Genomic DNA, 12,495 nt, shown 5'->3' on the forward strand with positions numbered 1-12,495 from the left:
TCTCTACTACTGCGTCTTTCCTGCAAAAAAAGCTAAACGAGTGAGCCAACAAAATAACGACGATCTTGGCCACTGCCGGCGAGTTGCTTGATTTCGTTCTGTATGGATATCAATATAGCCATCAGCGCCGAAGGAATCATTATCAGAGGTATTTGCAACAGCGGCATCCCAGTTTGGCTAACTGAACCTGGTGAAAGCCGCTTTATCCATTTCAACATTAATATATATATTGTGTGTGTGTGTATCGCTTTATGCACAGAGTAAGCCTACCTTGGCCAAAATCAAGTTCACTGACTTTTTTTTGTTATATGGAGAATAACAGTATAATATAATTAGTTATTTTTTGTGCTGCACTTATTAGTAAACTGAAATTTAATTTAGAGCTGAGTTTAACGAGAGTAACATTTTTGCACGGAAAACGTTAAACTTACATCAGTCCACTATATTATAGCCAATTTTTGGAATGTTATCGTTGCATTTAATGCGAGACATACCGTCAGATTATCATCGGCATCAATGTTAAGTGTACATATTTGGAAATCGAAAAAGGAAGACGTAAATACTTTTAATCAAAATGCCTTCTCCATACGTTTATATTAACAACTTTTAGGATATTTACCTCACGAAATGCTCCATATATTTCGTCAGATTTCCGAGTGTATCAAGGAAATCTAGAAAATAACAAACAATCGAAAATCTCTGTTTGGTCCTTTGGTACGGAAGTACCTCGTATATAAAAGTATAACACATGTGCGCGGTACATACCGATATATCACGTTATGACAGGTTTAGATGGATTGGCATAGGTGGTAAGTTTTCCCCAGTTTCCATCCACTCAAGTAAAATATTCCCGAGTCACGTATCTTTCTCGCTTTGTGGCGCATTAATAAAGATATATATTACACATCAACGATTTACCGTTAAGTCTTAGGCGAAATAATCTCAGATTACGGACTGCCTTCTCGCGCATTCTCACGTTTTATGGCAGCTGCGGTAAATTTTGACTTTTATTCAGAAGCGTTCAACAGGAAGATATGGACCAGAACAGAGCAGGTATTTATCTCAAATCAGCAACGTTGTACTTCCCAACAATCAGAATCATGTACTCTTAGCAGAAGCTCTATCGAGAGTTCTTCCTTCACCGATTTTACCTACCGTATGCTATTACGAATCCTGTGCATGTATACGCTCACAGAATCCTGTATCGTAAAATACCTCTGCTAATATACTGAGTAGGTACAATCCCTGAACCACCTGCACGCTCCTCTTCGTCTGACAATTCGTATTGTGTACTGGTGCTGGTCGCCCGGTATCAACTCATCAATCTCACTATGGTCAAATGCTGCCGCTGCTGCTACTGTGGCTACTGCAATTAGCCTCGAACGATATTTTTTAGTGAGGATTCAGCTTGCGGTCGTCCAACTTGAAAGCGGTAAACGACCAGCACGGCTATAGCCCGGCAATCATTTACTGCCTGTCTCTTTACCTCCCGGTTAGTTAGCAATTGCTGTGGTGCAAATATAGTACTGGTACAACACACAGACATATAGACACTCACGCGCCAGTAGCACTGACACACACTGACTTTCCGTGCTGATAACAACTCGCAGTACTTGCTGTTGATGTTACTTGGTTGGCAGTTTGATTCGTAGCTATTCTCTTAACTGGCCTGCCGCTACTTGCTCGATTTATTGACAACGATTTACGGCAGATCGGTCGGCTCGTCATTTAATCTATTGGCAGTTGGTTCTTGCTTGATTGTTGCTGGAGGTGACTTATTGGTGAGACGCCATCTGCGCTTTATAGGAACACTGCTGGTATCACTGGTCATATTTGTCCCTGCTATTGAAATCGTCTCACGAGTAAAAAAAAACAGGACTCTAAAGCCGGCGTCAGGGTTTTGCCCGTTTGCCGGCCGGATGGCATCACTTGTCGCGGTCAGGAAGACGTTCAGTTAGTTAATGGACGAACTAGCAAATGTGTGTACATCTTCGACGTGCACTGGGAGCGCGAGTCGGCCATAATCGTCAGGCAACATAAGCGAGCGGCCGTCACGAACAACAATATCTATGGCTATGCCAATGGACAAAAACCCACTCACCTGATTTACCCTGCACTGTCTCACTCACAACAGCAGTCAGCCAGTTAGCAGTCAATGGAGAGTCACCAAAGCAATCATCTCCCTCAATCCGGTAAAAACACATAGGGGCCCTCTGACCTCTTCAGCTGTTTTTCTTTGTATTCCGCCAATTTAGCGGGCGCTGCCGCCAGGAAAGAGACTCGATCACAGACAAAAAGAACCGCTGCAGTTGGACCTTTCCGTCCTCGGCCGGGGGCTACAAAAACAACTGATGCCAATACAACCAAACTAGTGTCGATAGGTGGCAAAATGGAAAAGCCAATCAAATTGGGTCTAGGCAGATCACTTAACCCACTGTCCAATATACTGCCGCAGCATAAATAAACTGGATACGATTCCCTTATACTCTGTTTTATCTGCCGATTGTCTAATGTAAGTGGTTGAACGCGCGCGCAGTCAAAAGCACAGGGTAAATTATAGAAGATATGCGAACGCCGCAAGAGGTAGGTGGTTGTTTCGATTGCACAGGGGAACGAAGCAGGGGAGCAGGAGGACTTCTGAGAAGGTTTTTGGAGAATGGGGCCACGACGTATGTGGGAATTGAGGGCGTGCGGGTGGTCACTGTTGCCGATTACGGTGTTGACTTAATGAATGTCATCAATTATAAGCAAATGCAGGGAAGTACGATTTTAAGGTATTAAGGTCTAGAAAATGAAGTGGGAGGAGTCTATTTTTGATACATACATTGTTACACATCAACTAACGTGAGTAAAATGAATTATTCGGTAGTCGATTCACCCAGTAGATGAATGTAGATATTTAGAGATAGCATGTTTACATGAATTAAGATCAACAAAGATAACAATGTTGAGTAGTCATACGGGAATATCTGGTTAGACCAACACTTCTGATTAGGTAACTCTTTTCACGTGCATCATTAGTGCATTTGACTAAAGCTTTTCAGCTCTTACCTTACTTTTTTCCTTCCTTTACAGACCAAAAACAAATCACATTCGAAGCAAAAATCATATATTCGATTTGACAAGATTAAATGGTACAGTGTTTTTTTTTCGTAAATACAAAGATAGACACACGCACAGGTGGCATCGGCTGTTTCGCGCACCCGGCATCAAGGATCGCGCAGAGTGGCGCCCTACTGTCAAAACTCGCCTCTGCATCGGTGTGGTTGAGCTCCAGTCAGACCGCTGGGTCGGGCGCCTCGCCACGATCTGTTCACGTTCTATCGAGGCAATTCGATAGCTCCGCTAAACTAGCGGACATCTGCGTGATATAGAACCGTCTGTTCGCCCTTCAGTAGTTTCGAGTGATGGTCATAATTCTACTCAGCGCGACACCGTCGATCGCATGTGGGATTGTTAGTGGTCGAGTTGGACGTATCGCTCCTTCTCTAAAGACAGAGCACGCATTGCATTGTATAATAGTTCGAAAATTAATAATGATACCGATGAGCAGGCAACTGCAGAGCTAAGCCAACCGTCACAGACGCCAGTAAACCTTCCCTGGTCAAAGTTCGTACTGTTTACCTCTTACGCTGAACAGCCAAAACAACTAACCAAACGCGGAAAATGTGGTATTGTTTTTGGTAACTGTGGGTCAGCTTCATCGTCCAGCCTTACTTCATCCGTCAACGGCGGTTTTACTGAGAGGTGTTCGCTAGCGGGTCGTTTGGCGTCAGCGTTTATCAATCGTACCAGTATCGCACTGGTATCACAGCGAGAAACGAGGCTACATGAAAGAAGCTAGTGCCCGAAAGGTATTACCTTTCCGCAAACTCTCCAATCTCGGAGTCGAATGCGCGTGTGGAATAATTAGTTCCATGAATATTTCAAGTGTTTTGCCTGTAGTCGCTTAGAATTTGGTTGTTTGTCAATTAATTCAGTTTCTACTATTGTTAGTGGATGTCTGTCCATGTTCCCTCTGCCGTGAACCCCTTCGTTTCTTACATTAGTTAAGTACGCCATAGGATCGACGAGCAGTACGATCTACGTTGTTAGCGCCACGAAAACAAAATAAGCCAGGATAATCTCTTTTCATGAAACTGTGTATGCCTGTGTAAATGTCTAGTACGGAAGTGTGCTACAACGTTCCGCGAGATCCGTAGTGCCGGTAGTGGTGGATTGCTGAGCCTGCTATTGCTTTTTCTGTACAAGCTGTGTGGGAAAAATGCAGTCGGGAGTCATATCTCCGGCTGGTCTGTTCACTCGAAAAGTATCAGGTTGCTTGACGGCAGGGGGTTTCGACGGTGCTTCGCGCATCAACTCGGTGACCACGAGGTCGGTTCGGAAATTATACTCATCGGCGCCGCAAACACACGCCACCGCCGTCAACAACACAGCGGGAAAAAGTTTTAGGTACGGACGACAGTACAAATAAGATAGCATTACGGGTAGCGGGCTGTTAAACGACTGTAAGGAAATATCTCCGATAAGTAGGTCGATGCAAAATTAAGCAGGTTTTCATATTCTGGTTTGAACTAGAGGTCAGCCGAGACTCTCAACTCAAGGTGAACCAACCAAAAAACAATCTGTGTTATGTAGAAATGCGCGCCTTCGGATCCGTTGATCAGCTGTGCCGTTACAAAGACAGGATTGCATGCAATTACAATAGGCGGGTACGTGGTAGTGCGTATAAGTAAATGCAGCTGGCAGCTCTAAATATATATATATATATATATATATATATATATATATATATATATATATGCATTGTTGGCCTTGCTGGAACCAAAAGTAGCTCCTCAAGAATTACGTTGAATTGTATTACGTACATTTTGAAAATGGTCACTTCATTATTCTTATTAATAATATCCTACAACTAAAGTTGACGGAGCGGTATAGCATTCCAGTCATGAATTAAAATTAATTATTGGCTACAAAAACCAATTACTTTAACTTATAAGCCCAGATAGTCACTTATTTTACTGATTGTTATGCTAGTGATACTGTACGCTCGTCATAATCATTTTGGAGCTCCATTGTTCGAAATTTTGTATCCATCGTTCCATTTTCATCAATAACTGATGTTGCTTTACCAGAAATCTTATTTAAAGCAACCTCTGAGCGCTCATTGGAGCAGCACCAGTGACATAACAGCAACCATATATAGGTATTGCTATAAACTTTCCGGGAGATACACGCAAATTAAAAACAATAACTAAAATGCACCTTACTACGATGAGCACTAGCGCAACATTGTAGGACTGCGACGTTGACCGGCAGTTTCGGCCGGGTAACTCTCAATCGCGCAAGGGCCCATGTTGATATTTGCAATTGCTTTTTATTCGAGATGTGCAGCCTAATGTTAAAGTACCATACAGCAAATATCAGTCAGAGAAGCAAAGGCTGTCAAAGTTATTTTCGAGTTAAGCAAATGATGTGCCCTCTATTTACTAGACGGGTCGTTCGATAGTTAAGGCGCTGGCACATGTCTGGTGTGTTTTTACCAATAATTAATGAAGGCTTTATGGCCATTTGTTGTGCATTAGGAAGTGTTGTCCAAAGCAATTAGCGATTACTTAGCGTGCCTTGCCCAGGCGCAGTTTTTACTCTAGAAATATTCATATTGCACGATTTATCTAGAACTAACTAAGTATAGAAGTAGTAGTAGAACTAAGTATAGCCACACCATATTTGACACTATAGCTTGGTTGAACCGCACTACTTTGTTCAACAAAGGTTCAGCACAGCTCTTAAGACAGATTTATGAATGCCGAGTCGTGTAGTCATATATATATATATATATATATATACGGTGTAGTACCAATCTTTTTCGATTTAGGCTTGGTTCGTTAATTTTTTATGTATTTATTTCAGGAATAAGCTATTCAAAGGCTTCAACACAACAGAAGGTTGTATTTAAGTACGATCACGGAATGAGTGAAATTAATCTTGAGATTTGCCCATGCCTGATTCATGTCTTGGGTTCATAACACCCAACGGTGCCGTCGGCTGTTTTAAAATATAACTACACCTTTAAAGCAATTATAAAATGCCGACAAGCCGTTGAAGCAAGCTGTTAGATTTATTAAAATATTATAATGTTAGAAAATGCCGTGCTGAAACGACATGGATATTTAATGCTAATTTTTCAAGTAAAAAGTGGGCTAGTGTTTCTTCGGAACTGTGGTTCAAAGCACTGAAATAGTATAGCTACTTTATACAGGCGCGTTTTTGCATCATCTTTCGTTCATAAAACTGAAAGCAGACAAGGATTCGTGTAAAGAGAATAGGTTTAGCATACGAGAATTAGTGTTTAGAAGAGATACAATTAAAAAGCAGTAATAATTTTTAAGAAAATCAATTAACGTATGTTTTTCTTTTTCTTTCACGTATCGTTCCTGTATTGGCTACATTATGCTTCCGTTGTGCAGTAACCGAATGTTATCGACGCTCTCTGTGTTAGGTGGGCTGTTTACTCGCCAAGCCAATATCTACGTTCATAATCGAGTGAGAAAGGCACTGCAGCTTCACGCGGTTTACAGGTCCGCTTTTGGTCAACAGTTCTTCCGGGCTTTTGTTCATAATTTATTAAGGACGGCAATTCGAAAGCGTACCCCGATGTTTCTGTTAGGAGCAGCAGGATTTAGCTTTCAGGATGAAGGTATCTCCGATGATGAAATCGCGAGGTGCGTTGCGAATTCGAGAAGAACTACTTCTCATTAGGGTAGTTGCATTCGTAATAATCTCATAAGTACTATATAGATAGTATTTATTAGTGCGCAATTTCTATTTTTTCACAAAGACAACAAAAGAACATTATAACTTAGAGGCGTCATTCAGTCTGCTTTTTCAGAAAAGCGTTTTCTTGAAAATGAGCCTATTTACAGTGATTCCTACGCCTCATGTATTTAAAAATATATCAGATAACTGGACTTTCAATTTGTTCCATATTGCGTTCAATTATTTTGTTCTTTGCATCAGCTGTATCGATGAATTCGAAATACTTAAGAAGCGGCCACCGTCAACGCCATGTTGCACACATTCTGCCAAATGTGACCGCAGAACCGGACACGCTCTCAAGCTAAATATGGAAAAGTTTCGAACACATTTGCGGTCTGAGGGCTTCGAACCGGTTGTCGAATCAGACCGATTGCACATCTGGCGCAAAAGTGAAACCGGCAAAGCCAACTACACATACAAAGGTTCGTAGTATATGGTCCGAATATACGAGGGTATTGTGTTTACGATAATTATTCAAAAACGATGGTCAGTATCATTTAGTGAAAACTGACGAGACCTTTCGCTTTAGGCGATTTAGTGGAATCCACCGTCATAGTAGCATGCACTTTGCCATCGGAAAGCTGATGTCGTATCGCGTAATGCAACGTCCTTAGTAGACCTTAGACTAATGCCGAAGCTTCGAATGGAATTTAGAAGCACTAATCTATAATACCTTGAATAAATGAATTTATACGCAATAGCAACTGGGATATTACGATGCAGCGATTCAACAAGTATTGTATGGGTTTCGTAAGAGGTCAGGCGAGGTATACATATTTTGGTGTTAGGCAGAGAGATATTTGTTACGGTTGTGAATTCTCAATGTAAGACAGCTTTGTTTGGTCATTGCTAATCTTAAGAGTGTGTGTTCAGTTTCACGAATATTCATGGCTGCCTTTAAAATTCATTAATACTTGCTTTCTATTGTTTCGATCTATGTTGCAGTGTACGGAACATTCACAGACGTCCCGGCTCGAGCATTCTTTGCCGTCCAATGTGATACAGATTATCGAAAAAAGTGGGATAAACTCGTTGTTCAACTCGACGTTGTCGAGAGTGATTCACAAAACGACGTTGTCTATTGGCACATGTATTATCCGGTAAGTTCGGAAAGTCCGATCGCTCGAAGGTCATACCTTAGTTACGTAATCCAGTACCAGTGACAGATTGCTCGAAGCAGAATTTTTGAAGTAGTTTCGACCAAGCATTACAATTATGTTTTCCTTTCACAGGACCTCAGTTAAGATTTCAGTGTCCTAAAATTCGAGTAATAGGGACGAAAAGTATTTAAGTGCTTTAAAGGTCACGAAGTTTGGTAGTGAATGTATCATTGTTTCTTAGAACGTGTGCCACGTGGATACCTTTTTTTCGGACATGCTTGCCCATATAATACCGCATTTACTGTATGTGCTTCATAATCGAATCGATAGTCATGCGATTCCAACCTCTTTTCTTTACTACAATTTAATTATCGTCCGACAACGGGTCGTAACCAGGTTATCATCTAATCTGACTCAGTCGCATTTATCTTTGTTATCTGTAAAAGCGACTGGGAGCATTGCCACGAGGTTATTGGTCCAATAAGTAAAGCGATGGCTAGGGCTATCCCTTTCTTAAGCGTTTCGTCCTCTCTCGATCCCTCATCTCTCGCCCGTCCCGTTTCCTGGAATAGCTGATGACCATGAGTTAGTCTATAGCTCGCCATTGGTATTCGGCGCTGTTTATATACAGCCAATGTCCTAAGAACATGGCCGATGAACTGTGCCGAACTGATCCCAGGAGATAAGACAAGCATATGACAATAGTCAAAAAATATCGGCCTTCCCCTCGGTGGAGGCGCATGGTTAAGTGGTGGCAGACGTTTATAGCAACAACAAAAACCAAGGAGCGAAGTGACTTAGGAATAGAAATAATCATGCGTGACGTTCAAGCCGAAAGTAGAGGGTGGAAAAGCACTCAAAAGATTCATTCGGAAGCAATCGCTGGATTGTAATGGCCAACGGTTGTGCTAACGGAAAGGTATCCCGCAATAATTTATGACAACAGGCAAGGTTCTTTAGACGGCGAGGAGACGAACTGCAATTACTTTGCTAGAAGCTGTTAACCAGTATTAATCCGAGGTCTGAAATGGAAATTTACCTTAGGTCTTTCTTCTATACGATGCTTAGATATGTCTCCTTTATACGCAAACCATCACCGATTATGTGTATGAGTGTGCTACTTTACGTCTGATTCGAAGGTGTGCAGTGACACTATTAAAAGAATAGTTGAATCAAATACAAATTCTACCTTCAAAATGGTATACCTAATTGAATATGGAGTCTATATGGGGTAATCGAGCTATGAATTCTCAGCATGTTCGTTCTAAGCTCTTCCAATATTGTTTGAAAGTTGGATGATGGAAGAAATAATTTCAAGTTCAATGCTCCACCCCTAACATTATTATTATTACTTGATGTGGGCTTTTTACGCTGGTTTCAGTTTCCACTGAGTTCTCGCGATTACGTATTTGTTCGCCGAAGCGTTGTCGACACCGAGCGAGCTTGTATGGTCGTTGTATGTCACGCTACACAGCATCCGCAATGCCCGCCTCGCAAAGGTGTCGTTCGAGTTAATGAGTACATGTCCAACATGGTCATCTCGCCACACAACTCATTTGATGAGGTAATATTAGCGACTGGAGCGGGGCCGCGATGAAAATATCGATCGCTGCTATAATAGCAGTCAATTAAAAATTGTACTGTAAGGACACATATAGAGGAAATATATAAAATCGAAAGAAAGTTGCTCTATAAAAAAGCGACTGGTGTCATCTCCTTTCTAGCTTCTTCCATAGGTATATAACGTTTTTACGTACATTCTATTGATAAAGTTAATCACAACATTTCAATTTGGATATTACAATGTTTGATGTTTAACAAATTTTTTCCCGATTAGTCGTTTTAGGACTAATGGTTAGACCGTAACTTACAGCAGAAACGAATTATGGGAACGTAGCAAAATTAAGAAAAACCAGTGATTAGCTTGTGGGCTACAAAAAGCTTCCACTTTATTTACTGTAAATCGCCTCAACAGCTACGTTGTGTAGGTAGTGACAACTGACTACTAGTCAGTCGTTTTATAAACAATCGTAGACGAAGAACTAAAAAGTTTTTTGTTGCATACTTCAGAAAGCACACCTATAAGTAAATGACTCGAAGCTTTGTTAGACTATGTCTCGCGCGTCAAAAGTTTAGGCAACTAAAAGTTGCTATGTATTTAATCGTTCAATCAATTTTTGTCTTCTTGCAGAACGGATTTGATTATTTGTTAACGTATTATGACGATCCCCAGTCATCGTTCCCCTCGCCGGTCTACGCATGGATGGCCGCCTCGGGTGTCCATGATTACGTTGATAAGTTGCACAAAGCGACTCAACAGTTTAATGACGGCTCTGCACTGAGGCCAACGCTTTCGATAACAAAAGGCACCATATCCTCTTCAGCGTCTGCCATATCCAATAATACTTCTGTTCATTTTCAAACGACCCATCAACAGGCTCAAGCTCATTACGCCTGGCATCGGTCTGCCTTGTAACCTAAAGTTTCAAAATTATACTGAATAATAATGGGCCGTACACGTATATAAAAAAAAAAAAAGGAAATAATGAAAACTTGCTCAGAAACTAACATTGATGGGGGAGGCAAAAACAGATTACGAAACAACAGCTGCTAAACGATACTGGTATATCGAGGCGACAGACTCTTAATCTCTGTCAGATTCTTGCTAATTAATGAGAATTAGATTTAAAAGTAAAAATGACCCATGCATAAATCCAAAACTGCCAAAGCTCCTAGAGTATCGTCAGTTTCAAAAGGTGTCTTCAAAGCCGAGCGAAACAATGGAGACTTCAGTCAGAAAACTTCAATCCGGTTAGCAACGTCGGGTCGAGTAGCATCAGTGTTTGATTGAGGACGGCTACACTTCTGTAATCATTATCATATAGAACATGTAGAGAAATGGCATTACGAAAATGACACGATTGGAACTAAGAATAGACGTGACGCAAATTTAAGGAATAATGTGCACGAAGAACAACTGCACGTGGCTAATCAAATCCAACAATAGCGTCAGTCTAAATTCAAGAAAAATTGCCTATCCACTCGTTGTCCTACTGTAACAGTTATGAGAAATCAACCGCTAAGGCCATACAAAGCCCGGCAATGGGTATGATCGGAGAAGGATCAAAGGGCCCGTTTATAGAGAGGAGGCCTTTGTTGTCCTAGACTAAGTGTGTGGCATAAAATCGAAACGAACGCAAAACCGTTATAGGCATGTAAAAAAATATTGAATCGATAATTTTTAGTTGGTGTTTGTGTGTCTGAGTATCGCATGCGAAAAAAGCCAAGCTATTTCCAACAACAAGCTAGTGACTGCCCTCACGTGTTAACTACGAAGTGTTTGGAGAAATACAATCTGAATGGCTGGGCAGAATGATGAATATTGTGCAACATTTTAGAATACAATTAACGTATAATGAAAACCGAAGCTAATTTAAACATGTTCTGAGGCGTTATTTAGTATCTCGGATGCGTACTTAGCCGAATGCATTCTACAAAAATGGTACACAAGGGTATCATGTGCAGGGACAGAAATAGGCGAAGCACTGCATTAACTTTGCTGGTACCTAATAGGGTACCCATAGTAAGGCAACGAAGTGGATATATATATATATATATATTTATACGAGTGCATAGTATATGCGTTTTCACAGGGAATTGATGCTGAATCTCTACTGCGTTTTATGTATGGCCAAGTTGGATGACATGATAAATGACTATGTACAGATTCACACTCCCATCACCTGGATTCTCCAAAGCTATTTATGTAAAATATACTTTTCTGATGTTATTAATGACGATAAGTCACGATAGGGTAAGCTCTGAAAGCTAAAGAAAGTGAAGTCGGGTGTGCAGTTTGATTCGTGTGTAAAGTGGCCGAAACTTTTCGTCCTCTTAAAGACATCCAGTTAAAAAATGGGAGGATGAAATCGTACAGATCGCCAGCCTGCCCACACTTGGTTTGTTGACAATGCAGCTGGAGTTGTTGGTAGCAGCGAAAAGAAAACGTGGATTACGGCGTGTGAGCGTGATTCGAACACCGAAACAACATGCAAAAATCGGCGAAGTAAATGTATATAATAACTAGAGCAAAGCATACAACGAAATTGCAACAAAACAATACAAGACGCAGAAACATCAAGAGAGTGAAAACAAAGAGGGAATGATAAAAAGAAAATAAATGCTATTTATATGTTTTAGTTATGGTGCAGTGTGTTTTAGAGTAAACAAATTGTTATTGAGTTACTGACACTTCGCTTCGTACAAAGTGTCTTATTAACACTTTGTAAGTATATTTCAAAAAAAAATTATCTAGAAGGGGTGAGAGACAAGCCCACTAAGTAAACTGGTCGTGCTTAATATGTAGACTCTGTTAAAACACGAGATCCATTCTAAGTATATGCAAATCATGCGCGCTATACAAGCGCAGAAAAAACATAAATAGAACTATTATATTTGTGTGCGATTCTGCATGGCATACTCCATCTTGCCATTCATGGTCAGATGTTTGTACACTCTCCAGATACTATGGAATTCGGTTTTCTCATCGATTAATTTTTATGATACCTCTACGCGT

General features: G+C 40.8%; 1 protein-coding gene across 8 annotated transcripts; it reads left to right on the plus strand.

The window, feature by feature from the left end:
• Nucleotides 1–12,118, plus strand: LOC111253742 (stAR-related lipid transfer protein 7, mitochondrial). Of its 8 annotated transcripts, none has more exons than XM_086975460.1 (8): nucleotides 667–2,583; nucleotides 4,166–4,452; nucleotides 5,914–5,948; nucleotides 6,503–6,725; nucleotides 7,021–7,241; nucleotides 7,765–7,919; nucleotides 9,301–9,483; nucleotides 10,111–12,118. In XM_086975460.1, the coding sequence occupies exons 2-8, from the start codon at nucleotides 4,265–4,267 to the stop codon at nucleotides 10,393–10,395; spliced, it is 1,290 nt and encodes a 429-aa protein (XP_086831586.1). In that variant the 5' UTR covers nucleotides 667–2,583; nucleotides 4,166–4,264; the 3' UTR covers nucleotides 10,396–12,118. The 8 variants fall into 8 exon arrangements, with proteins under 8 accessions (XP_022669363.1, XP_022669361.1, XP_086831586.1 ...); XM_086975459.1 differs by lacking the exon at nucleotides 667–2,583 and adding an exon at nucleotides 3,082–3,854; XM_022813628.2 differs by lacking the exons at nucleotides 667–2,583; nucleotides 4,166–4,452; nucleotides 5,914–5,948 and adding an exon at nucleotides 1–148 and having other exon boundaries at nucleotides 6,471–6,725.
• The last annotated feature ends 377 nt before the right edge of the window (nucleotides 12,119–12,495 follow it).

This window comes from Varroa destructor, unplaced genomic scaffold (genome assembly GCF_002443255.2).
Source record: "Varroa destructor unplaced genomic scaffold, Vdes_3.0 BEIS01000007.1, whole genome shotgun sequence".
Taxonomy (NCBI): domain Eukaryota; kingdom Metazoa; phylum Arthropoda; class Arachnida; order Mesostigmata; family Varroidae; genus Varroa; species Varroa destructor.